The sequence below is a fragment of the Mizuhopecten yessoensis genome, unplaced genomic scaffold (genome assembly GCF_002113885.1).
Source record: "Mizuhopecten yessoensis strain PY_sf001 unplaced genomic scaffold, ASM211388v2 scaffold7333, whole genome shotgun sequence".
NCBI lineage: Eukaryota > Metazoa > Mollusca > Bivalvia > Pectinida > Pectinidae > Mizuhopecten > Mizuhopecten yessoensis.
Genome location: NW_018406995.1, coordinates 308,875 through 336,546, shown reverse-complemented (window position 1 = coordinate 336,546; position 27,672 = coordinate 308,875). Strand labels below are relative to the sequence as shown.

At 36.4% G+C, this 27,672-nt stretch overlaps 2 protein-coding genes across 2 annotated transcripts in view; one reads left to right on the top strand and one right to left on the bottom strand.

Annotated features, from left to right (window-relative positions):
- Nucleotides 1-5,407, top strand: part of LOC110453481 (lariat debranching enzyme-like) — a 12,757-nt gene extending 7,350 nt beyond the window's left edge. The window contains exons 4-9 of the mRNA XM_021502434.1: nucleotides 404-484; nucleotides 863-948; nucleotides 1,619-1,843; nucleotides 2,185-2,259; nucleotides 3,207-3,349; nucleotides 3,957-5,407. Coding sequence (XP_021358109.1) covers nucleotides 404-484; nucleotides 863-948; nucleotides 1,619-1,843; nucleotides 2,185-2,259; nucleotides 3,207-3,349; nucleotides 3,957-4,842 — 1,496 coding nt within the window. The 3' untranslated portion in view covers nucleotides 4,843-5,407. The remainder of the gene's footprint in view (nucleotides 1-403; nucleotides 485-862; nucleotides 949-1,618; nucleotides 1,844-2,184; nucleotides 2,260-3,206; nucleotides 3,350-3,956) is intronic.
- A 7,558-nt stretch (nucleotides 5,408-12,965) lies between these two features.
- Nucleotides 12,966-27,672, bottom strand: part of LOC110453486 (electrogenic sodium bicarbonate cotransporter 1-like) — a 28,073-nt gene continuing 13,366 nt past the window's right edge. The window contains exons 3-19 of the mRNA XM_021502440.1: nucleotides 26,688-26,848; nucleotides 26,191-26,406; nucleotides 24,895-25,064; nucleotides 24,407-24,652; nucleotides 23,559-23,705; nucleotides 23,276-23,364; nucleotides 22,344-22,518; nucleotides 21,788-21,921; nucleotides 20,887-21,478; nucleotides 20,358-20,471; nucleotides 18,225-18,389; nucleotides 17,754-17,932; nucleotides 17,240-17,312; nucleotides 16,809-16,877; nucleotides 16,166-16,342; nucleotides 15,631-15,735; nucleotides 12,966-14,838 (exon numbers count right to left, since the gene is read on the bottom strand). Of these exons, the coding sequence (XP_021358115.1) occupies nucleotides 14,512-14,838; nucleotides 15,631-15,735; nucleotides 16,166-16,342; nucleotides 16,809-16,877; nucleotides 17,240-17,312; nucleotides 17,754-17,932; nucleotides 18,225-18,389; nucleotides 20,358-20,471; nucleotides 20,887-21,478; nucleotides 21,788-21,921; nucleotides 22,344-22,518; nucleotides 23,276-23,364; nucleotides 23,559-23,705; nucleotides 24,407-24,652; nucleotides 24,895-25,064; nucleotides 26,191-26,406; nucleotides 26,688-26,848 (3,139 nt within the window). The 3' untranslated portion in view covers nucleotides 12,966-14,511. The remainder of the gene's footprint in view (nucleotides 14,839-15,630; nucleotides 15,736-16,165; nucleotides 16,343-16,808; nucleotides 16,878-17,239; nucleotides 17,313-17,753; nucleotides 17,933-18,224; nucleotides 18,390-20,357; nucleotides 20,472-20,886; nucleotides 21,479-21,787; nucleotides 21,922-22,343; nucleotides 22,519-23,275; nucleotides 23,365-23,558; nucleotides 23,706-24,406; nucleotides 24,653-24,894; nucleotides 25,065-26,190; nucleotides 26,407-26,687; nucleotides 26,849-27,672) is intronic.

Below are 27,672 nucleotides of genomic sequence, written 5' to 3'. Positions count from 1 at the left end.
ATATAGTTTATATAGGGAAATAACACTTTTCGGTATATATTTTATCCATTTTCAGCAGAAAATTGCTCAAACTTAGTCAGAATCATCTTGGGTAAATGAGAGTTTTACTTTGTAAAATTAGGATTCCTGCCCCATCCCCAGGGGCTAGGGCGGGGCCCCAAAGGGAACATTTACCAATATTTTCAAATTCTTATCCATTGATGACATGACAAGTATTGTATTTCACTTAGTTTACATGCTGATTTCCACATCACATCTAAACAATAAAATAAAGCTACCAGTATCTATGATATAACTCAGGTGACCGCTAAGGCCCTTGGGCCTCTTGTAGTATATGCCAATGTGTTGTTAAACCATTGTGTTTTAGGGTATGCCAATGTGTTGTTATACCATTGTGTTTTAGGGTATGCCAATGTGTTGAAGTTTGGTGGTGTGAGGATCGGAGGACTGTCAGGGATTTATAAGGGTAAAGATTTTACCAAAGGTAAGTCTACTCTCCCCTTGTTATATCGCATATCATTTTATGTACAATTTGACTTAATTCTGATGATCATTGGCCTAACCATCTAAACATGTCAACTCTGCTATGATAAGTCCATGATTACATAACGCTAAGTGTTGACCTGCTTGTACATTGTATTTGACTTGACCATACAAAGTCTTGATACAAAATCTACACTTGTCATCTGAAAAGATCTTTTTTAGTTAAAGCCATTTAATAGCAAATTTTATTGTGTATTTGATCGGTTGAAGATTATATAAGGCTGCACAAAGTTTTAAAAATGCAGTTTTGTTTCAACCTTTTTTTAATTTATAGAAATCTCATAAGAACCATCTCAGGAATGATTTTTTTAATTGACAGGCCATTTTGAACATCCACCATACAATGAAGAATCTAAAAGAGCTGCCTACCACATTCGCAATCTGGAAGTATTCAGACTAAAACAGGTGATGATCATGAATCATTAAAACAACAATAATAATATTTCGTAGGTTGTCTCAAAGCGGTTCACAAATTATTATCCATGGTTATAGGACCTTTGCAACCAGCCAATATCTTTCTCAATTTCTTGGGGAGTATACAGCCGGTGCTGTCATTTCGGCGCTAACAGCTAGCATTCTACAATTCAATGATCACTGCCCAACCACATACACATTTACAGCTGAGTAGACTGGAACAAGCGGAGTAAAGTATCTTGCTCAAATATACAACACAGTGCCATGCCGTGACTCGAACCCACAACCCTTCGAGCCCGGCGTCCTACCACTAGACTACCACCATGCCTCCTGTAACAATTATACATTGTTTCTGTGTGACAGGCAAGAACTGGTGTTGTTCTAATGTTAATGTTAGTTGTTTTAACAGTGTTATTCCCTATACATCTCTATAAGATTACTTAACACAGACAAATGCCTTGTAATATTACCTGATTAGGATTGATGATCACTGTTTTAATGTTTAACTCATTCACCCCTTGGCCTGAAGTCACATTTAAACTTTTCAAATTCAAAGATCAGAATAGTCCATTATGAATTTCAGGGGTGAATGAGTAAAATATTCCTTTTGGTTTGCCATACTGTTATTGATGACCTCATTTTATTTTGTTCCTGTTCACAGTTGAGGAAACCTGTGGACATATTTATGTCCCACGACTGGCCACGTGGTGTCTATGACTACGGAAACACATCACAGCTACTGAAGACAAAACAGTTCCTACGAGACGAGATTGAGTCTGGAACCCTGGGAAGCCCACCTGCAGAAGAGTTGTTGATGAAGCTACAGCCGCGTTACTGGTTCTCGGCTCATCTCCACGTCAAGTTTGCAGCCATTGTACAGCACCAGGTCAGTAAGCTGAAATTAAAAAAATAAATACCTGTTGAGTGGGCTTTATACCGATCCTGTGCTTAAATGACAATAGATAATGTATTCCTGCTGTACAATTCAGCATTGTAGGAATGTGGAGCCTTTAAACTCCATTTATCCAATCGCTGTGATTCAAGGTGTACGTTCCACTTGACATTTGTATGTTTACTAGTGATAGTATACAACATGTCTGCTTCACATTTGTTTCACATTTGACAGAACATTATTAGATACGCTCACATTTTAATTCACATGTTTTTACTTGATGAGGTAATCTTGTTTTGAGCCTGAAGATTAATGCTCGTGTTTTATGATACTAGGCTCCTCCTGGTGAAGAGAAGATAACCAGGTTCTTGTCTCTTGACAAGTGTTTACCACGAAGGAAGTTTCTGCAGGTAAAATTCATATGAAGTGATGTACAAGCTGAAGGTGTTTACACTGTAGAAATGTGCACGCTGTAGAATATTTCTCTAATATGTGTTTGCAGCAGAAAAACATACTGTCACATTATCATGTATATTCTACAGCAACATTGGCGGCATGCATGTTTCTGTTCTTACATTTTATCGTAGGAATCTGTCATATAATTGTGTTGCATGCTGCTTAGATATTATATTCAATGTAAGTAGTCTGAAATCCAATTCACATGATATCCAGATTAAATACTAGGTTACGGGGAACCCAATTTTTTTTTCCCATTAATTTAGGCAGGAGCCTTTTTGACTCATTTTGGAAAGAAAATGTACCAATTTGGAAGGAAATTTTCAGGAGTAAACTGCAAGTTTTGGGAATTGAGCATTAATATGAAATAGTTTCAATTGGGAATGGGGCCCATTATCGACCCAAAAAAGTCACAAAAAACATTGACACCAGATCTATCAGAAGATAAGATGGTGCTTCTTGTGTTTTCAAAACAGAAAAAAAAATCTATTGTAAAATTCCAGCAAAGCACCTCTCCTCTCCCAACTTATAAAACTAGATTTTGTTTAGCGCTGCCATCCCTACAATTTTAAATACATGGAAGAACGGATACCACGGATAGAAGTGATCTATGATGGTATCATGGGTTCAGGTTTTTTCTTGAATGTTCTTCATCATGTTTATAACACTTACTATAGAAGTATTAATTGATAAGTCAATGTCAGTACAATTTTTTTCATTCCTATGAAAAGTTATATGTTTCAAACATCTAAAAAAAAAAATGAAATCTATTTTTGTATTTGTATAAAGGTGCAATGTCCAATAAATTTTGGGCTAACAACCTAATGGTACTGTTCCTCACCATCAGTATCTCTTAATGATAAAAAGGTAAATGTAAGGTGTTAATTTATTTTCAAACTAGATACTGGATGTACCACATGACCCCCAGGAACCTCTCAAGCTGCAACTGGACACAGAATGGCTTAGTATACTCAAACTGACCAATCACCTACTCAGTCTGAAAAGGGGCAGTATCTACATGCCTGGTCCGGGAAGTCAATCCAGGTATGTGTTGAATGGTATATATATATACTGTAAAACTTTGTGAAATTTGTATATATCTAGTACTTATAAAATATTGTTTAAAAAGTTTCGCCAAATGTGTGTACTTTATAAAGTCATTTGAGTATTCATTGTATTCTTTGCATGAAGATTGGTGACGAACATTGATCTTACCCTTGAGTCTTTACCTTCTAACCCTGAAGCATGAACTCATGCTAGATATTCTGACATTTGTGTAAAAACTTGATCAATTTCATTGACAAATATTGCGGGGGCAATGACACTGTATTGGTTGACAACATTGACCTTGGCCTTGACATTTGGATCCTTAATATAATTTCCTGTGAGGAACTTTTGTATTTGACCTTTTTGTAAAGATTTCTTATCAGGATTTTATATTAAAGATTTAAAGTCACAAGAGTGATAACACTGAATTGGTTGACAAATTTCTAAAAATAGCAATTAACCTTTGAACCCCCGAAAATCAGCAATAGCAGTACATTGTAATGATGATCACCCGCTACATTAAAAACCTTTCCAAGCTTTTTTTCTTTGATAATTTTATATTTGGCCTTTATTGATACATGTTTAAACGATTTTACTTTTCCAGATGGGAGTTCACACCTACCATTGAAGAGGAAAACAAAGTTCTAGAAGATTTTGGCGGCGATTTGGTTATCCCCGACAATTTCCAGAAAACTGTTGAGGTGTTTGATCCTAATCAGGGCAAATGTAAAGTTAACCCTCCTATGACAATGGTGAACCCACAAACTACCCTAATGTGTACGATGCTGGACATAACCGACCCAAACGCTATATTTCTCGGACAAGATTCCGGTAATCTTCTGGATGTCTCTGGGGAGGGTGCTTGTGATGCTGACGACGATGATGATGTAGATGACGATGAAACAGAATGTGACAGCGAGCCTAGCTTTGTGTCATTCATAGACAGTGACCAAAGCTGTAATACTAGTTTACTCTCCTCCAGCAATGCAGATGATAGCTTCATGTCCTTAGGAACAGGGGGTGATCTATCTACCGACAGTCGAGATCCTGTGAAGGATCTGACATCAAGTATTCTGGCGAATCCGGCGGAGATTTCTTTATCAGATGAAGAGGCAGAGTTCAAAGCTATCATGGAAGCTCAGAAAAAAGAAAAGGAATTATCCACAGAAACTTCAAAAGATCCGAGTGCTGATGACGAGGATGAGGATGATGAATTCAAAGCCATAATGGCAGCCCAAAAAGATCACTCTTTATCTGTTGATCCTTTAATGGGTCCAGCTGTGATATTGCGACCTTTGACCCAGTCAAGTCCTGCCAGCAGTGATGAAAGAAGTGACTCTGAGGTCACCCGAAAAACAAACAGCCTAGCTTTGAATACAAGCAAGCGTGCAGATGGATCAGAAAGTGAGGATAGTCCCCAGTCCAAGAAGTTTAAACGAAGGAACCAACAGTTGTATAAGTCAGAGTCTGGAGATGAGGAAATAGCATAAGGTTTACACAAATAAAAAAATACTTATAAGGTAGAGAGGCACTGTGTTTTATCTCAAACAAAGAAAATGAAAGCTTTATGTCCTAAGGAACAGGTGGTGATCTATCTATTGACAGCCGAGATCATGTGAAGGATCTGACATCAAGTATTTTTTTAGAATCTAGCAGAGATTTATTTATAAAATGGAGCGGCATCTGGCATATTTTATGACCTAAGGATCCCTGTCCCACTGCAAAGTGGTTTTATGTGCATATATTTACATTTGTACTGCAACCCACTGTATGAACATTTCAAGTAGAAATGCATTTCATTTGAGTATGAAAGCAAAAACTCTTGTGACAAAACACACGTGGTTTTCTTATGACGTCATAGATTAACCTTGTTCAATGAGAGTCTTGTCGCTTCACTTGAGATAACATGGAGAATGCCCCTGCGTCAAACGCTCAAATGACAACGGTTAATTAATGGAATTTTATTTAAATTGGGCTGTTTTGCCTATGTCATTTAAAGGATGACGCAGTAAATAAATAAGTTATTTCAGAACAAATATTAAATAAAATTAAAAAAATGGTTCTATCGTAAAAATGTAAATATATGGATTGAACAGCGTTTTTAAAATTTTCATGCTGATGTGAAAATTTAAAAAAAAATCTGTTCAATCCCTATATATACAGTAACCTCCCCTTAACTTTGGTTTGGATATAACAGTAGCACAGTAAGACCAGCACACATCCATTGACCAGCTAGCTCAGTTTGTAACAGTGTTAGCCTAACAGTCTGAAATCGGGGGATTGAAACCCTGTAGCCTCCACTATTGCCAGAACACTGTTGTTGATTAAATTTTGTTTATTTCATCTTTATTATAGTCTCATAAAAGTCCTGTAAGGTATGGTTTTCTTTTCAGAAATGATTTATCAAAGCTATAATCATGCCCAAAAAATCAGTTTCCTATGTGTAGGTATAGCGTTTGGCAATGGTACGGGGTAATTAAGTGGCTTAAGTTACTATAACAAAGAGTTATATATGAAAGAAATATATTCATTAATATGTTTCTCGCCACAAAACAATTTCTACTACAGGGATTGAAACCCCAGACCTGTTTGTTATGAGACAGGGAGCATATCTATGGCACTACCAGTTGTGATGTTTATTGATAAAGGAATAATACTGGCAACCTTTATTTGTCTTTGTAGGAATAATATAGCTAAAATATCATCAATTTAACAGGAAGAGAACTTTTCAATACTAGAACACAGTAGAAATGGGATGGGACTCGGGCTCTCTATAGTTAATGAGTTTACAGAGACTTTATCAATTTTCTACTAACAGTATTCCTTGATATATTTTATATGCTGTTTAAAGCCTAGCTACCGTATATAAAAAGAAACACTCACTGTGTATTCCATTTGTGATTTCCATGTATATATTAGGATTGTTAGTATTATTCAACAGTTATATATACAATGTAGATGCATGATTTTCCTGAACTGTGTGCAAATTTACATGTAGACCATGAAATTTTGTAGTAAAACTATGACAGAAAGTACTGACTTGTGTGTCAAAATAAAACAAAACAAAACATATATACGTGTATATATTGTACATGAAGTTTTCTTCAAAATTACAAAAAAAGTCAGAAATGCTAGGTTCTAGCTTAAGATTGTTACATTATAGACAAAACATTTATGAATGACAATAAGCACTTCCAAGTTCTAGTTAAAAATTTGAGAATCTTGACTTAGTAAACAAAATTGTTAAGACTTTGTCATATCAGTATATATATCTAAATTAAATTATTTGTTTTTAAAACATGTATATATAGGTCGTCCTTCAACTTTTTAGTAAAAAATAATCTAGACAGTCTCAGAATTTTACTGTCCTCCAGATAACTGTATGTCTGTATAAGGAAAAGCAGGGTTCCTTGACTACTATATGTGGCTACATGGTTAAATGGTAACTGTTTTGTTGCAGTGAAGTAGGTCAAAGTTTTACCAATATTGCTGGAAAATAGCTCCAAATAGCCAATGAATGAGTGCTCCCTTCATGATCATTTGTGTGGGACGTGTGTATATAGGTGCTATATTCCAACCATGTTAATGCCATTCACCCCTGAACTTTCATGATGAATTATTCCAACCTTTGAATTGGAAGAGTTCAAATGTGTGTTCATGGGCCAATTAGTTGATAGAGCTTTGATATCCTATGGTTACTGTGAGAGTAACTCACAGTTACTGTGTTGTGTATTTCTTTGAGCAAGATACTTTACTCCACTTGTTCCAGTCTACTCAGCTGTAAAATGAGTATGTGGTAGGGCAGTGCTAGAATTGTTGAATGCTAGTTGTTAGCGCTGAAATGGCAGAACCGGCTGTATGCTCCCCAGGGAGTTGAGAAAGATATTGTCTTGTTGCAAAGGCCCTATAACCACGGATAATAATTTGTAAACCGCTTTGAGATGACCTACGAACTAGTCAAGGTTGTGATAAAGGGGTATATAAGAACCTCAAATTATTATTATTATTATTATAGAGTGATGAAACGACCGTGGGTTTGTCACTTTTAGTGAGTGTGCTACAATTGTTGAAAGACTGGTTTCTTTGTATTATGTCCTTAAAAAGGATGTGTTGTGTGTTGTGTGGTGAGTAAGTGTACAATTGTTCAAGTGGCATGTATTTTATAAAATGTTTTGTAATCTTATGTTGAAACATATATTGTACAGTAAAGTAAGTAATGAACAAAAACCAAATGTTTTATAAATCTGCATGTGTTGTGTACAGTATTTATAAGATAAAACAGACTGTACCTATATACATATTACAGTCAAGCCAATGTGATCCAGTCACTCCAAGTCTAAATGTATTACTACTTAACTGGTATTTATGAGCAGTTTTTCCTTTCCTATATGACAATGCACCTGTCATCCGGCTTCTGTCATTCACTTCTTTCTTCTATGGGGTAGGAAGGGGCCAAATAAGGTCATAAATCTTATGAGTAGAACTTTGGCAACTTTTTATCTGATTTTCATGAAAATGTACATGTATGTATACTCACAGGCATTGCTTTTTGTATGAGTTTGCATTTTGACCTTCAGATGTAGAAAACAGTTTTAATGTCATGAAACGTAATGAAACCTTTTTACATTTGTAAGATCGTTCTTATGATAAATAGAATATTAGACGTCATCAAAACTATCTCACTTTTTTTTTATCTTAACAACTCTCATCAATTCGAAACGCTTAGATATCGTTATGCCTTGTTAAATATTTTAATATGGAACTATTTGTTAGTACAGCTGAACAGACCCTGCACCGTTTTCTTTACCAAAAGTGCGCTGCTTTTGCGTTTCGTTTGCAATGCGTTTTTGTTGGGTTTCCGTTTAAATAGACAAGAAAAATGGTGCAGGGTCTGTAGGACAGTTGATGTATTTGATGACGGACACTTAATATAATAAAATGATATCTGTTTCCCCAAAGGCTGTGTAGATTACCTGTGGCAGCCAGGATTAACAAGGATCGTTTAGAAATACTTAGAATTTAAACATGATTCGACTGGATCACTGTCTTAAGTAAATTTATTACGTACAGTATTTGATCAAATAATGTTTGTTAGAATTTAGCATGAACGTATTGTTATTGAGAAATCAATTGTTGTTATGTTGATGTACCGGTCTTTATTGTACACGTTCACTGGGAGTGTAATGTTATAACATTCCCTGCAGTTTGATTGAACGTTTAGCTATGGTCCATTACTACTGTAGCTTATTGGGTCATTTGATTATGAAATAAAGCTAAGATTATATCTTTGATTGTTACGTCATATTTACAAAGTCGAACGTAAGACACATATGAAATTTGCATAAAATATGGCAAAAAAGATACAGCATGCCAAAAAGATACAGCATGCCAAAACAGCATGCCAAAAATTGAATTGCGCTGAAGAATACATCTGTGTCATTCTTCTTGAAGTCATCGGTGATGATTCTGGCCAAAAAGTCGGAAATTCCTGAATTGGTCTAAACTTCTGTAAGTGTTGATACCAGACGGGAGGTGTTAGATCAGGAGTACTGGTTAATTTCAAAATAATAATGAGTAAAGTATGTGAATGTTATGAACCTGGTAAATGCCCAAAAGACTAAAATATCTACTAGCAGAATATAGCACCTTGTATGTTGAAAGGTGAACGTAACAGGTTATTGTAGCATAAATGGTAAAAGAGTATGCAAAAAATGTATTACGCTGAAAAAGAAATTTAAAAAAAAATACACTGCATCATACAACTGTTTTCGTCCTTCTAGGACTCGCCGATGATGCTAGGGACCAAAGCGATGGAATCTCAACGACAACAGATATCACTTAATTAAAATCCAACGGTCTGCCATCGGTTCATTGCTTACTATTGGCAATGAATCAGTCGGTGACTGTAACAGTTATGGTTGGTTTGGTTTAGTATTGTTTAACGTCCTATCAACAGTTTTGGTCAATCCTCGATATCCAGGTGTTACGCTCACTCTCGCTCTCTGCACCCCTGGAATAGGCCATAGCAAAATTGAAGGCACGAAGATAGCTGTTTGATTGGTCTCGGGTAAAAAAAATCCTGACCAATTTGCTACGCTGATACCTGTCCTTTGAAGATTACAAAGGAGCGACACTCGACTTTAAAGCCTGTCATTTTGTACCGTTACGCGACTGCGAGATTCTTTTGATGTACATCAAAGGATCGAACTAATCAACAAGGTGGTGCACACTGAGCCTTCAATTTTGCTATGACATGAACAAAACCCCTGGATATCGAGGATGCCCCTGTGTGCAAGATGCATGTCCGACTTTCCCTACTAGGAAGGCATGGATATTATTTCACAGATTTATCACAGAAGACGAAATGTCCATCACTGTTGTTGCAATAAAGGCTAAGTTATCAAAATTGACTTATGTACTTTAGAGTATGTGCCAATTGATAATATTTTGTGATGTTATGAATGCATGCACTAGACATGTTTAAACGTTGAAACTGAAAAGTGCTATAACGTGTATAATATGTATAGACTTATAAAAAACATTAAATTTCAAGAAAGGTGACTTTATGTAAAGTGTATTTATTCATTACGGTCACACAACCGTTTGGTTTCCATATAGATACCGCTAAAACATGTTACTCGGGCATTAAACTATATTTTTAGCTTACCTGGTCCGAAGGACCATGGTGGTGCTTATGCCATACCGCAGCATCGGTCGTCCGTCCGTCCGTCCGTCATTTTTTCCTTTAAAACGCTACTAGTCCTAAACGGCCCAGTAGATTTTGACTAAATTTGGTCCGGAGCATCCTTAGGGACAGAGACTATCAAATCTTTCTTAAAAAATATTCTCTACACCAAGTACCCACTGGTAACCAGAAGCTGACATTTGCTGGTATGCATTTGCTTACCACACATAAGTTAATAGGCGAGTTCGTGGATGACGTTCTAATACGCATTTGAGTGAAATAATATCGCTACTTAAATTGCATGCCGACATTTTATGAATTATGAATGAAATTAAGAATTAAGGGCTGTACAATGTCGCTAAATGCAACATCTATTTTGGAAAATATGTACATCCTGCTGTTACCCGAACACCAGCTAAAATGACTTGACAAGACCTTTAGCTTGATTAAAATCTCTTGTGCTTTGGTCACGCATGTGGTTGTGACGTTATGTGTACCGCAACATAACGTTAGAGACTTTTTACAAATGGTCAAATATGAGGAATGATCGACGTCCGATTTACGGAGGTGTCTCATTTGCATTTTAACTCTTAAAGAAATCCTGTTGGTGGTCCTTTACTTGCATCTTCAGCTTTAACGCAGACAGGTAAAACGAAAAAGTTTGACCACTGCCCTGTCACTTATATGCACGAACTGAATTGCACTGAATGCAAATTCCCAACCCGTAATTGAAAACATTTGTTATATTAGGCCGATGTTTCTGAAATGACAAGCTTCAACTTTATGTGCATATATATATGTAATAGTCTCCTGTTTCTATGACCCCGAATTGAATGACAGTAGCGAGGACATTTAAGATGAATTGTATTACATCTCTTGATACAAGGGATGTATTCTTGTTTACGTATTATTAACATATATAACGTCACAGTGGGACATTTAAATATGCTTGTTATTTTGTTTAACGTCCTTTCAAAAGCTATGGTCATTTAAGGACGGCCGCCCCTGTGTGCAAGATGCATGTGTGTAGTGCTTATGCGTGTGTGTTTTGGGTGGCTGCGAAATGTTCGTGTTGATGCCGACTTTATGTTGTCGACTTCACAATCTCATTGTGATATATCAACGCTTACTTATGCGGCAAACACAGAGATGGTTTTTTATGACGCCAATATTGTAATTCAATCTAGGATTGAATCAAACCTGAGAATGCTTCAAAGCCATCTTGATACTTCAAGGAGGAACGGCAGTCTAGTGGTAGGACGCCGGGCTCGTGACCGAAGGGTTGCAGGTTCGAGTCACGTCGCGGCACTGTGTTGTATCTTTGAACAAGATACTTTACTCCGCTTCTTCCAGTCTACTCAGCTGTAAATAAGTACGTGGTTGGGCAATGCTAGAATTGTAGAATACTAGCTGTGAGCGCCGCACCGGCTGTATGCTCCACAGGGAGTAGAGAAAGATATTTGGCTGGTTTCAAAGGCCCTATAATCACGGATAATAATTTGTGAACCGCTTTGAGACGACCTACGAACTAGGTTGTGATATATAACAGTATGTATATGAACCTCGATTTATTATCATCGTAATTAATATGAAGTCAGTGTTATAACTCCAATGCTTCATTTCGGCAAATATATTATACAATTATGGACTTTTGTGCTGGTGAATATGATGTGATATGAACGTGCAAGAGTGATATTAACAGAGGCGAAGCCCTGGTCAATATCACATTGGTCGGAAATAATGTTCTTTAATCTGCTGCAATTCTTTTATGTCTGAGCAATATTTGTGATAAAATGACTCGACGGTTCAGTTCATTTTAACAATTTATTTCGAAAAGATAACTTTCAAAATTCCAACAAATGAAGCTTCATATAAGATATACATTTCATTTATATAATTACATAAGCACAATGATAACGTTCAGAGTAACACCATACATCTATTTACATTTGCAGTGAAATGAGCTCGAGAGAGCACCCCTCTTAGGCAAACTTTGCTCTAAAAGACCACCATTTTCTCTTTCCAACAACGTAGTGTACTATGCATAAATCCGTTTTTTGGGTTATGTACAATTCGTTCTTTCTTTATAACAAAAATAAACTCGTTAGTGTTGTGTTAAGAAATATATATCCATCGGAAATATATATAAAAAAAAGTTTATGCAGAATTTCGAGATCCAAAATAATCTTCCACACCAAATACTCAAAACATAACTTCAGAAAGGAACGTCCTCACCCTAATCTTACAGAGTGATCTTTATGGTGATGTCAATGACGGTCATTAGCATTATAAAAGCAATGCACAGCGAAAGGTATATATATATTTATCACATATACCCATGTCATATTTTTTGGCGTATTAACCCATGTAATATGACCTATCAGCCCTGTGATTGGTTCTAAGTTTCAATTGTTTCAATTGTGACGTCACGCCAAGGACAAGTACATGACGCCATAGAATTACGCACTGGCGTCAAATGCTTTTTTTTTTCATTTCAAGCTTGCATGAAAATTGTCGTTTTACACGAAGAAATGCTCGCTAAATTGAAATTCTTAGACTCGTTTCATAAATCTCATATGAAATGGAAACTCATGTAAGATCCTATATATATATACTTTTTGATTTGTATATATTTGAACTTATATGTTTGTATGCTTATGACTACTTGATGATATGATAAATTCGTAAATGATCTTGGTTTGAGAGATTTAATTTAACACTGAAATTGGAAACAGCAACAATAGGACACAAACAGAAGATAACAGAATTGATAATGCTCGTTGATAACAACGACAAACTGTAATCCAGTTCTACCCGTAATCACGCAAGATATACCTTAGTCCATTCAACAGGTATAGAACATGCAACAGTCCGGCCTACACGGAACTGAAATATGTAAATATGGCCACAATATCATCACAACATGTGTAAACAAAATCATGGTTTATTAAATCAACAATTAATGGAAATTCATATGCATTTTTCGGTAACCGACATTAGTTTAAACATATTTTATTGCCAAAAAATGCAAAAGGATTGGGCACAAGTTACATGAACATTAGTAACCCCCTTTTCCTTATAAGATTCATAAGATGGCTTTCATAGTTTCATTCCATCCTTTCTCGAAAATTCGTTTCCACCGCACTGACTATAACTGAATGGCCCATCACATGCCTTTATTACATACATTATATACAACGGTGAGTGGAACTATTTACAGAAAGAACGTAACGCCCACCTCCACACTCACTCGCATACATTCAAGCACACGCACACTCCTTGCATTCACGCTCTCGTGCACTAAAAAGAAATTTAAACATTACAGAGGATTACTAAAATAATAAGGAACACACAAGTGCACGCTTTGTCATGTAATACGGACATAAGATAAGAAATGAATATGAATGATAATGAGGACTGATGGAGAGGAGACACAAGCACGTGACCATAGTAAAACCTTGATACATACTGTTGGACATATATAAATACATTTGAATAGCCGACATTGTTCTGAACACCTTACCACACGGTATTCTGGGTATATGAGGGTCACATACAGTCCAGGAGACATTTCTACTAAGGATCTGTGTTACCGAAACCATAGCTGAGACAGCAGAAACATTTTGCGATGTTTGGACATGCATTAAATTCCCTTGTGACGATAACATGAAATCTGCACACGATCGACATTTGAAACATGTCAGGTGAATGCTGTTTAGATTATATTCGAAAATCAGTAATAAATCTGATCCATGTACATGATGTAATATGAATGTAACACTCATAAATTGTCATTGTGCCTGTAATACACTTTCAGAAAACCATATATATTTTAACTGGTACAACGTTTTACTTAACGGTTTACCGATATCTTGTAAATTATATTCATGTTGGCTCTACTTTTGGTATATTAACATGTCTTGTTTCAAATGCGTGGGGATATCCCGTGGCACGGTTAATGTTTATGATCATTAACCCATATTCTCATATGCCGGTTTCGGCTCGGTTTTTTTCCATTGCAAATTATACTTATTTACACCATCATTAACTCTATATATAACAAGTATATTCGAGTTTTGGTTCTTGGTGCTGTGTTCGTACGAAGCTCAAGCGTTATGACGACGACGTTTTAGAAGTCTCGTAGAAGAGCCATTGTCACGTCACTGCTCAAAATGGCATCGAAATATAATGAATACCAAATCATCAATATGGCACTTGAAAACAGTTGCAATGATATCATGAACACTCAACAGAAAGTTCGAACTCCGCTGTAGTTTTTCACGTTGTGACATACTTTGAAGAATTCTTGTTGACGTCACAAAGCACTTTATAACACACAGCGATATTTGTATTTCATATATATACAACGTACAAAACAAATCATAAAATGTCATTGGGAAAAGCACTCTGAAATCAATGTTTGATATATATACACATTTTTTACAAAAAAAAAAATACAAAAAATACATGCAGGTTATGTTTCGTTCAGATTGTCCAAACTAAAGTTCACACTTCTGTCCTCCCTAACACGCTGGAGTTCCCCGTGATCTAAAACGAAAGTAGGGTTCACAGGAAGTGAAAGTATTGATATTTTTCTCCGGCAAACATGATGTCCGTAAACTGTGCTTGCTTGTGAAGAGCCTGTCGAGATTTTCCGGCTGGCACATGAATGCTGGTGTCCGTCTGGTTTCATGTCAACGGCAGTACTTCCGGTGGTAGGTGTGGATGCCGGAACTGACAGAGACCTTGCGAATTTGATCCTTGTGGCTATGACGGTTGGCGTTGCTTCTTCGGCAGTAATCTGAAAGAAAACGAATAGAACATGCTTGGTTTAGGCCTGACACTCCTATGTAGTTTCTGTTTGAATATAATGATAAAGGGTTTTCTTTTTTTCTTTATTAGTTGCTGGTGGATGAAGTGTAATATTTGCTTGCATTTATTGACATTTTTCTGGGCAGTGTCTTAGCACGAGTGATACATCTTGTGTGAACCAGATTTGTGCCTAATTAGATTTCTAGTACTGCCTCTGTCATAAATTATGTTGTTGTAAATATGCTATAAATGTGTTCTCAGTTCATTACTAAAGTACGAACCTAATATGTGGGAGGGTTTTTCAGTCGTAGACGGATTTTTTTTTAGATTAATTAATTATAGTGTTTCCTATGTTCCTAGGACATCTCTGCGATTATTTTAAGATGAGATAAAACGTTTGGATCATGGGGACATTAACAATCACAAGAACAGCAAAAATAAACAGTAGCAGGATATACTGCATGCACGTTAACAGAAATAATTAAGACACTTATATGCATAGATTAGTTATAAAAAACAAATGACAAGAGTTTCTTAGTACCTCCCTAGCGCTTTCACCTCTTTATAAGTTCATCAGGGAAACTGTTTATTTACGTTGACAGGGCAACAGCACAAGGCAGAAAGTGATATAAATGATATATGCAATGTATTGATATTTACACATCTATATATACATTGTATATTGTGAAACGTGGGTAGCTTGACATTAAATACTGTATCAAATCACGACAATCTTGAAAGCACTATATTCTCATAAGGAATCACACTATATGATACCTACCTTGGCGGACTTGCACATTTCCGGGAGTAAAGAGTCTAGCCATTGTAACTCATATTGATCAAACACGTATTCCAACGCCTTTCTGACGAAACATATCGCTACAACCTGATCGTAAACAAAAACAAATTAGGTTTACCACGATGTAATATTATTTGTAATACGCTCTTTCATTGGTTTTTGTTTAAAGTGTATCAAGTTATAGACCAAAAAAAAGTGAACATATTTGTATGACATAATACACAGAGCACTACTCTCCCGCTTTATGCACTCTTTACATGCACTTCCATATTCAGTCTATACATCAGTCGACTAATTCATTATCTAGTCAAGTCTGATGCAGGTAACATAAAACAGGCGTTGTAGTGATTAAAAATCATGTTTATTTGTTTCCTAATAAACGAATATCGGAATCCGTACATAAAACATTTGATATTACCTATGTATAACACCGATTTATTTAAGTTAAAGTCTAAGTTTCCAGGTAAGAAATTTGAATGTTTTGTATTCGGACACGGGAAAGAATATAATGACATACCATGATTGGAAATGAAATGGCAATGGATTTCACACTTTTAACAATCCAGAGTACAGCCAGACAGACAACTTGGATAAATGTAAACAGATGGACTCTTGGAAGAGGTACATAACGAAGATATTTGTAATCCGGCTGGTACTTTTGCGGCATAAAAACAATCATGATCCTCTCCACCAGCTGGAAAAGAAAAACAAAGTATAATTTTTTTTCTGCTATGGATACACAAATATTATAGTGATATAGCTTAGTTATATGAAATTCAGCTCACGGAAAAGAAATAAAAAAACGTTGGACATTTATTAGGTATACAGAACTCTTTAAATACTTATCACGCGGTCATCTTCAAATCGCGTCATGCCTCTACGGACGTTAAGACAAATTCAATTCACGATTTTAGGTTTGATATTGATTTACTGGAAAGTTAGTAAAACACCGAAAGGGATCAAATCTAAAATGGCAGATGAAAGTGAGTTGCCGATAAATCAAGTTCACATGACATTAATTGATTAGGGAAATAATAAAAACACAAAAGCCAGCTAAATTACGTATGACTAGGCATTTGACTTATACGTTTCTACTCGTCATAGAAAAGAAAATCTGCTTTGTCACTGATTTCATAAGGTAATAACATTTGCATTCTTACCTGCATTCCGTTAAGAGCTGACACCCCCATGTAGAAGAATACCCCATACAGAACTGGCATCGGGATATACTGTAAGCATAAAACACAATCCATAACAACACTTGTTTTATCGTGACTTTCAAATACAGTAAACAGCATGTATAGGCGTTCATCCTCTTTGAATATTATGCGTAAGTAATAACTATATGAGTTATGTTACTTAAAAGACATTATATACGAAATGCGAAGTACACGATGTATTAATTGAAATAGCTTTAGACTTACTTATGCTATTATTTTGTTCTGTGTTAATCTTTAAAATATGCCCATGTCAATGTGTTTCTCCAAGTCTTATTAAATGTTTTATTTAAAAACAAATGTTGAAGGTGTTTTACAAAATACTTTTGTTGTTTGAAAAGCTCTTATCTACAGCTACTATAATAGTATCTCACCTTTAGTATAGATGTTATGAGAACGGCTAAACCGCTGAAAATGCCGACGAGTAGGCTAGTCACTCTCTGCTCTCTGTAACGACATGAAAATACACCATATCAAAAATGGTGATAGAAATACAGATTCTACATTTACATTTACGAGCTATATTATGTAAATTTGATTTAGAGTAATTAAGATTTTGACAGAAAAAATACTTATTTTACAGCAAAAAGTTCACTTTTACAATACAATGTATGATCTGGAAATATCACAGAAAAAGGACTCCTAGGTTAATGGTTTTTTTTTCAAGTTACAAAATATACGGTATTCTCTGAATATGAAACTTTGACTTTCATTAAATACATGGTGAAAAATTTATAATAAATTCATATGTTTAATTGATGTTCATTTCTTTCGATTTGATAAAAATAAAATGATTTAATAAATTATAGATTATCCATATTTTTTTTTATTTGGCAAAATAGTATTTGTTACTGTTAAAATGATAAGTGTATAAAAAAAAGTTTTTACCTGACTCCTAGGAAAGTGGGTTTCTCTCCCGGTGCCGTGCATTCGGATGTTTTCTTTAAACTCATGACATGCGCAATGGCTGTGACGGTAGCGGCGACATACCAAGGCAAGCCCAGCAATGACAGAATCACTATGAGGACCGCGACTACGAGAAGATCCAAGTGGTATCCTGCCCCTTTCTTGAAGTAAAACAAACATCCGTAATAAATGAAATGTTCACACAAAAATGTCACTTTTACCGAGTTTGAACAATCTAAGCATTTCGGAACGGTAGTAGTAGCGCAATACAAATTGTTATCTTTCCTTTATCATTGTTCTTGCCGTTACATTGTAATTTTAGTTTCACAATTCGCCTCTGTCAAAATAGCTTGCTACTGCCAGTGTTAACCATGTGTACTGGCTTCGCCCAGAATCTTTGCCCTGTTTTTAACTTTGTTTTATCCATTTATAAACCCTGACCTCTATACTGACCTTTAGTTTATGCTGGGTCCGGTTCACGATGACAGAGGTAATTTGTTGGTCCATGAACACAAGAATGGTGGCGAGAATGGCGGGGAGAGCAGAGGCCAGCATCAGCCACCAGGGGTTTGTATCGCTAATGGGGTTGATGAACCAGCCACGCCCCTCTCGTGTAGGCTACAACAGTTTACGCAAAACATGATGAAAATATATTGTATCTCAATATGGGTAAGGTCTAGTTACCAACAACAGCAGATTTAGGCCTGAGTACATAACCCGTACTACATTCCTACGGAGAAACAAAGGTTCGCAGCCCCTCTTTTATTTCGTTAAATGCAGCCAGGCTCTATCTTCAAAATATTTTTCATCTTATTACTTTGCTGCAACCACCCAACAAATGTACATTATTCCATTGGGGACCATAATGATATGTTATAGGATATCGATAAGTGATGATGATATAAGCAGTATCCTTAAAACAGGTATTCCGTCTTTGCGTATTGCAGAGTTATCTTCTCTTGGGAGCAGGTATTGGTTGTTACGTCACTTGTTTGTGAGAGTAACGTCATCAATTTTTGAGAAAAACGACGCAATTTTCTCACACAGACCAATGACGTAAAAATCAATACGTGCTCCCAAGAGAAGATAACTCTGCAATACGCAAAGACGGAATAACCTCACAAGACAACAGATCTGCATGTACTTATGGAACCTTTGGAATTCTATATCAACTATCCCCTTTACAATCGAATCCATAAATGTATTACAAAGTGGAATTGATAAGGTCTAAGTCTGTTATGATATAAGGACAAACATATGCATTTGAGTCATATACCAAGTAAATACATTTTATGATACTGTCACATTTTGGAACACAAGCAGATTTATTAATGAATGTTATGCGAGGGTTTTGCTGTATAATTTATCAAACACAGGTGAACAACACGTGTGGTCGGTTCAACGAGAGGACAAGTGTCAGACCGGATTTGTCAAATGCAGAAAAGAAAAGTATTAAGGTCTAGATTATGAAATCGTTGTTAACTTTACTATTGCGGTAATTCGTTGAACACAATAAAAAGCGGAACAAAACGATCTTCTATTTAATTTTAAGGATATTGTTCAACGTTATATTTGATTTGCACTCTGCAAAGTGTTTGTGATTTTCTTATTAGTTGACATTATACATGTTAACATCCAGCAACGAAATTACGAATCACAAAAAGAAATCAATGAAGGAAATTGAATATTTCTATTTATTAAATTTATGTTTTCATTTTTTTTATTTTACGCCATACATCAAATCTCAGATATTTTAAGATTTTATCGTTAAAACTTTTTATTAAACTTGTGTATTGTACTCAGAGTGTTTGAAAAATCACATAAAATGATGGCGGAGACAAAGAGTAGCATCGAAATATCGAACTAGGCAGGTTGATTTAAAACAAAGTTACTTTACACTTCGACAACTAAACATTTGTACAAAAGTCGAGGAGATCTCTGAAAACGGTAGCTGCTTAATATAAGAAGTATAATTGTCACAAGATGTATTGTGTTACCCAGTGAATATACCCATGTCATATTTGTGTGCGTATTAACCCATGTAATATGACCTATAAGCCCTGTGATTGGTTGTAAGTTTCATTTGTATCAATTGTGACGTCATGCCTAGGACAAGTACATGACGTCACAGACCTACGCACTGGAGTCAAAATGGCGGCTTTTTACATTTCAAGGTTGCATAAAAATTGTTCTTTTACACGAATAAATGCCACAAATCTTGATTATGTGATAAAAGGGATTTTACACTCGTTTCCATTTCATATGAAATTGACGAAACTCGTCACGAATTTTTCATTTTAGCTCGCCAGAGGCTCGCTAAATTGAAAAATTCTTAGACTTGTTTTATAAATCTCATATCAAATGGAAACTCATGTAAGATCCTATATGTAATCTATTGACATGTATGGAATTTTAAGGAACAAAAAAGATATTTGATTGGCCCTACTTTGGACATAAACTTCAAAGCCATAAACATAACACATATATCTGAACTAGAGTCGTGATGGTTATATGGATGACCAGCTAATTATATTTAATGAAACTTATGAAAATCATTCGCCTAAACCTAATTCCCCTAATGCTTACCTTAAACTCCGTAGGAACGGTCAGTTTGGGTGTTGGTAGTCCTAAGCCAAAGTCCAAACCGACCATGATAACTATTGCGAGTAAAACACTGAAGTCACTGACAGTTTGCCTCACCTGTAACGCAGAATAGCATACGGTGAATTACGATGTCGACACAATATAACAATTCTTAATAGCTCGATCATCCCGATAACCGGCCCAAACGAATTCGAGTCACAGCAGTTATAGTGGTATATTAAATGGTATTTAGTCTCGATTATCTGAAGCGTTTTTTTCGACAATAATATCAAAATATACCCTATTTTTCCACGCCAGAGAAACATGCATTACATGATATTAAAATTAGTTCTTAAACATACATATGTAAATATAACTGATTTAGTTCCTGAACAAGATGACTTGAAACCACATTGCCCTGTATCTCCGATTCCTAACTGTTTCCAATAGTAAACAAAACTCAAAGGTGACTGTTTAACGTTAGCCTCGATGCAAATTGAACTTAATGAATTTGATCTAAAAGTATACTTACAACCGTTGGGCAGAAGAGACTGTCCCTAAATTTAACAAAGCAGAAAGCCAGACAGGTAGTCCCAAGAAATAACATCAGGGAGAAGAGGAAGACATCTGGTACATATTTAGTGACGTCACATCCGCTACCCTGGATGATACCACCCTGTAATGTACAGTGTTCCATCCAGGTAGTGGCGTTTTCAACCAGTGGATGAACAGTAGAGTTGCTTGAATTAACAAAAGCAGCAGCAGCCCCAGAAACAGTGTGTGAAGCAATGGATTTAACAGAGGTCGTGAGGTTTGCAAGAGCGTCACTTCTCGGAATAACGGAAGAAGAATCGGTAGTAACGTTTCCAAAGAAGCAGACACATCCGGTGTCAACTCTTGGCAGGGGATGGAGTTCTATTGGGTCATCCTCACGTATTTCGAGGAGCTTGGCGACTGCCTCATAGATGAAGATGAGAGCGACGAGACAGGCAAAACTATCCTCTGTAAAACGAGTGATGTACTGGACCAATGAACTGAGGTCAAAGGCCACAATGATGAGCAAGAAAAATGCAGTCCAAACCCCTACCCACACACGAGCTGGCATGAAATCCCATCCGTTATCACTGCAATAAAAATGTGTCAGTGCTTTTATAAATTCTAGTACTTATACATTTGTTATCTCTTGTTTTCGTCTTATGAATATTTCACAGCTTTTAACGACTTGTTGGCGAGAATATGATTTATTTTTGAGAAAGTTGAATACCTCATGATTCACTCGCGACATTTTAAAATTCCATGACATAGTTGTTAAGAACCTGAACATCTCAACAACAAATCAATGGGAACTTTTAATCTAGAGGTTTATGTAGGTTTCTATTTTTCAAATGCAATAAAAGCTACTACTAGAAATTAATCCGCGTTGGGTTTTTTACCTGCAGAGATTGTAGAGAATCATTTCGAGAATCAGCATTGGTCCCGTACTGCCCAGTATGTTTAGGGGCTGGCCCGAGAATAAGGCAAATGACACTCCACTGACTGCCGCGGCTAGAATGCACTCCATTGTTCCCTGTCGTAAAGAAGATTGATTCTTCATTGGTGTTTTAGTTTATGGATTTTTTTCTGTTATTTCCATCGATAAGTTGGCATTAATAATTTTGTAATATTATCCATGTTTCTAAAAAGTGTCAAATATTTCAGATATATTGTATTTAACTTTTATATAGACACACACTCATATTATTAACATTTCTAAAACAAAAATATCACACAGCATCAACACATTACAATATAAAAACATAACAGTGAAAACAGTCCAGAACAAAATACACCAAATCGTCAAAAAAAGGACAAACCATATCAGAGCGTCATACACATAAATAAAACATACCACAGCGTCTACACACAAAGACAAAACATACTGACCGCATGGGCGATACAACGAAACGAAGTTGGATGGTGGAGAAAACGAAATAAATTGGTGATACGTACCATGTACTGGTGAGTGGCTTCACCGAGAAGACCCCCGAACGTAACATTTGGTGTCAACGTAGCTAGGAACAAGTAGAAGAAAGATGCAACACACTGGAGATGCAAGGCATCTGTGAAATCACTCTTGTACCACTTTATCTTTCGCTTGATGTCATTGATAAGGCCTCCAAAAAGTCTGCAAATGTAAAGGAAATTAAATCAATATTGTTTTTAATTATATTTATTTAAGTTTTCTCGAGTTTTTAACCCCAGTTTCTCCCTTTTTTATACCCTAGATTATAACTCATCTTAACCATACCCTTACACAATTTCTAGTCATAGAAGAGCCTATCCTAGCTAAAATGCGGAACTGTCGACGGATTTTTAATTTGTTCGTGAGTTAAAGACTTCACAACAGCCAGGGTGAAATGACTACAGGTGCCCAGGGAGACACTGTCGATGATGAGTAGGGAAACATTAAAAAATTAAGAGATGTAGATTCAAGGTGTTGCAAGGGGAAAGCAGACCAGTTTGTCTATGTCCCCTCAGCAAAAGTCAAGGGATGACATCTGTAGGGGCCCCTCATTAGTTGCATCTTACGCTAACATGAAGTTGGATTAAATAAGATTTTTTCCCCCGAAAAACGGGGTTAGAGCTGTCTACAGATTGTGGCTATTCCCGTACAGCATACAGACGTAACACAATCATTTGATTTTATAGGCTTCATATAGTTTTGAATGTACTTTTCCAGTGTTTTCTTGTCATACCAGGCTACCATTGTTATTGCTAATGTGAATTAAGATAGGTCATGGTCAAGGTCAAGGTTCGCACTTGTGACCGTTGCAATGGCAGTATATGCACGTATCGTGAACACCACTTTTATTCTCAATTATCTGTCAATATTGCAATATGTAGAAAATTACAGGTAGTAGCATTTGACACGGTTTAGTTACCTTCCTGTACGATCCAGCCCGTCATCATGATGAGCCTCTTCTGGCTGGTCGGGCATGTCGATAGGAACCACTTCCTTTTTCCGAGATTCCTGGAAAACACACAACACAGAAATGCAAGAACCTTTTTCACAAAAAGAGCCTAGAATATTTTAATTCGGAAATGATTTAGATCTAGATACTTACTTCTTTCATGAACTAATGATATTAAACAAAACAATAAAACAATAAACATTTTATTTGAAACAACTAATTAGGTATTCCGCCTTCATCGTTAACATTTTACCTTGGAGGGTATAATATCAGGAGGCTCTATACGGGTTTTCGGATCCCAGGACCCAGGTGGCAGCACCGTCACCTGGCTGGCAAATTCCTGGACAGCTGTCATAATGTCCACACGGTCATCACACATGTACGCCGTCTCACGGAAGAACTGAAAATCAGGGGGAATAATTAGTAAGTGAATGACCACATATCGATTTTAAATGCTTTGGTAAATTCATTATATATTGTGATAAAGCATTAAAAGTCATTCGACATGATAACATAAATAAGGTCTAAACGGTAGAGATGGAACGGGAGTTGTGCCAAGAGAAAAAACGGCAGAAAAATAATGATAATCAGAAAAGATCAGGATTTCAGCTGTTAGTGTAGCAGATCAATATTGGCTTCTAAAATACTTTATTTTCCAGTTTTCATTAAAATTATTTAGCAGGTCCTTTTCAATATATTTCCCTGCCCCTGTATAACACCAATATTCTACCGGGCAAACATGTTACTATTTGTCTTTCAACGACCAGTACAATGATAAATTTGTAAAAAAAAATGCCCTGGTAGCAATGACATGGTGTGCTGTGATGGCATACTTTGTTTATAGCGTCATTGGAATTGCATATGTGTCAATTTGCAATAAGACGTGGAATATTGTATGTATCAGCTCCGTTCTCTAGCACATGGTACATCGTGCTCAATCGAGATTCTACCAGAAACCACTTTTAGCATAATATGAACGTTTCATTGGCTTAGCTGTTTTTGAGCTAATTTTTAACACGATTGACGCAGTCAACTTGTAGTATGTATGTTATGCAGTGAGTGTCTTCAAGAACTGAACCACAATTAACAGGAACCACTCACCGGATCAGTCATCAAAGTTCCCATACAGCGACCGATTTCCGAGGATGATTCAAAGGCGTTTTTGGGTACAAGCATAATGAACAAGAAACGGGTAGGTAGAGCCACCTCTGTTATGTGGCCAAAGTCCTTTGCATTCTTTAATCGTACAAATGCCGCTAGTCTCGTATCAAGCGCATCGACCTCGCCAACCAGGATGTTCAATACTTCTGCTCCGACTGGGATCTTCCGAAGGAATTTTCTGTTGGGCTAAAAAGAGTAATATCAAGATTAGATGTTGTTCATCATTGCTACTTCTTTCATCATTTCATCTTTCAACACTATTTCAGCTGATTACGTTACCATAACCATCAACCATAGTCCACAGTTATACAGCTGTACTTAAGTGCAATGAATGCTTAAAGTTGACGATAAACGTTCTGATAGTACTAATAATATTACAAAAAACGACATAGTATATGACGTATATTATGACGTAGTATATGACGTACCGGTCCGTGACCGTGGTGGTGCATGAGGTGAGCGTGGTGATGGTGAAGATGGTTGATTTTCGGTGTATTGACTTGCTGGTACAGATGGTCAGGACAAGACATGGAATTCTCATTCGTCGGAAGGGTATCGTCAACTTGTGTAAGGTCTGGCAGACTGGACCTCATGCCTTCTGTAAAACCAAGTGTACAAAAAATAACGAAAATACGACATTAAACAAGAAAATTTAACTCAGTATATTTCTAACGCTTATATCGTGATTGAAAGAGGTTTTTTTCTTCTTCCCAATGTTTATGGCTTTATGTTAAACATAGCACTACAATGCTATTATAAAACTCAAGCAAATTCAGACCGTTAACGTATCACCTGCGATTGTTATAACCCGATTGTTGGCGTCATGTTGCGCTGGATTGGCTGTTGCCCGTCCTAGAAACTGCGCAATCAGCTATGTTGAGTGCTTGGAATGTGTATGTAACTGACTTGAACATTAAAAAAACTACTACTAAATCTACTACGTGAATCTGCAGTCTGAATTGATAGTCATTAGAATATTTAATATAACTATTCCCTGACGTTTGCAGTATTGAAGTGACTGTATTGTCAATGCAAACAATATTCATGGTAGAGCTTAACGCCACCTAAATGGTTTCTTCTTTAGATTGCGTCACGTTAAACGAGGCGGGCCCAAAAGCGTCTAAATGACACTGATCCTTTTTTCTGGAAGTATTTGTATGGGGTCTTGCAGGCAAAGGAAATGTAAAGTTAAAGGCAGATTATAATAATTAGGTAATTGTCCTCGGCGATAGGTAATTTGACGTCATACAAGATGACTTGTTCTGAAGGGACGTTCTAATGATGACATCGATATGACTATGTTCATTAGGTACTGAATCATTCTACTAAGGCCACAAACGTTTCATTATTGTATTATTTAACATACGGACCAACATGTTCTTAATTATACAGTACACAGAATGGAGAAAGGACAGTCATTGCTGAAATATATTTTGACCTTATTTTCGATGCCCCGGATGTCAGGGTAAACAAGCTATGTTGGAATTTACTCATGCCGTTGGCGATACCATTAAGGTAAGGGCAAGTTGATGCTGACCCTTAAACTTACTTGTATACTTTTCGATAACCTTGATGTCTAGCCCAAAAGACTGATGTCGACTTTTACCCTCTCCGTTACCAACGCCATTTCGGTCGAGAAGGGTAGGCGTATGCTAACCCTAAAACCTACCGTTGGCGTTGCCACTAAGGTCGGGGTTACGGAGGTTGATTACTCGTTAACTTACCGTTATCTAAGCCTCTGAGGTCAGGTGTTGACGGGGCACTGTCATCCTCGCTACCGCTACCGTACAGGATAAGATGTAGCTTACTCTGGGTGTTACGTGTCATGTGTTTCAGATGCACGTGATGGTGTTTATGACGTTTCAAAAGGAGTGCGCGCACGTGATTCGTCAGAATAGATTCCAGGTAACCGTCTTTCGTCCACTGTGCTACTAAGGTTTCTGCAAGACAGATAATGTGTTCTTTGATTAGCGTCTCAACTTTGACTTATGTTTTAGGTACACAACGTTAAGTTTATGTCACCGACATACTGTATAACTGTACGATATCATTTGCATATCCCACTGCGTTCTAACAGTACTTGGCAGTAGTACGGAGATTGACGACCTCATTCTATTGATTTTTGTGACGTAGGATTTGGTGACATTAAATTGAATATGATAGTATGTTGTTATTGTAAATACATTAAAGTCTGAGTTAATATGATGCAATTGCTACTCACCAGTTAGATCGAACATGTTGTTTGCATCCAGATCGAGAAAAATTGGATTTGACGCTAGGAGTAACTGGAGTTCGGTGAGGCTCTGCATGTAGAGGGAGGATACGTGTGGCTTTGACCATCGCTTACCTTTCTCTTCTAGAACCTCCTCAAACTTTACCCACCTAATCAAAGAGAAAATTAAAACAGGTTTCTCTCATGAAACTTCCTTGATATCTGCTTATCTATAAACGGAAAAGGTTTTCAGGTCTTGCACTCGGAATAACGAAGGGAACATCCATTTAAGTTTTAGCCTAAACAATGTTATTTCGATTTTTAATTTTTTTTATTAATCTATTTTTTTAAATATGTATTTAGAAGTGCGCATTATTTAGGACGGACAAACAAACGGTTATAGAAACTAGTACAGAAACGATCAATATTATTATAGAATTATAGATACCATAGACTATTACCTTAACTTGAATTCTGTGATTCGGTCGAAACATTTTACCAATCAATAACCCTGGTTATACCGTTCACATACACCATTATACTGTTACAAGTCACTAAGTAATTATTATTTTAAATGCGTAGAAAAATATTCAATATTTCATGGTTAATACGATTAAACCGATGTTAGGAACGGTTCCGAATGTGTAAAAGTGGAAAGGTGAATTATTTAACAATGAAAAGTGGCTATTGAAAAAATGTTGATATGAATGTGATGTCACTGTGATACATGTACCAGAGAAACATAACCTAAAAATGCCATATAAAAGGAGCTCTTTCACGATTTCTTCTTTCTGAACCAATTGACCGTTATTCTTAAATACATTTAAAAAGCTATCAAAAACTCTCTTTTCAATTATCAGGTAATCTCTTTTGCCGAACTTCACAAACTTTTATAAGTTGTTTCAGACAACATCATATTGTGGACACTCTCGACTCTCATCCATCAACAAACAAAAGCATGTTTAAGTTAACCTCCTTACTCGGAAACCCTCCT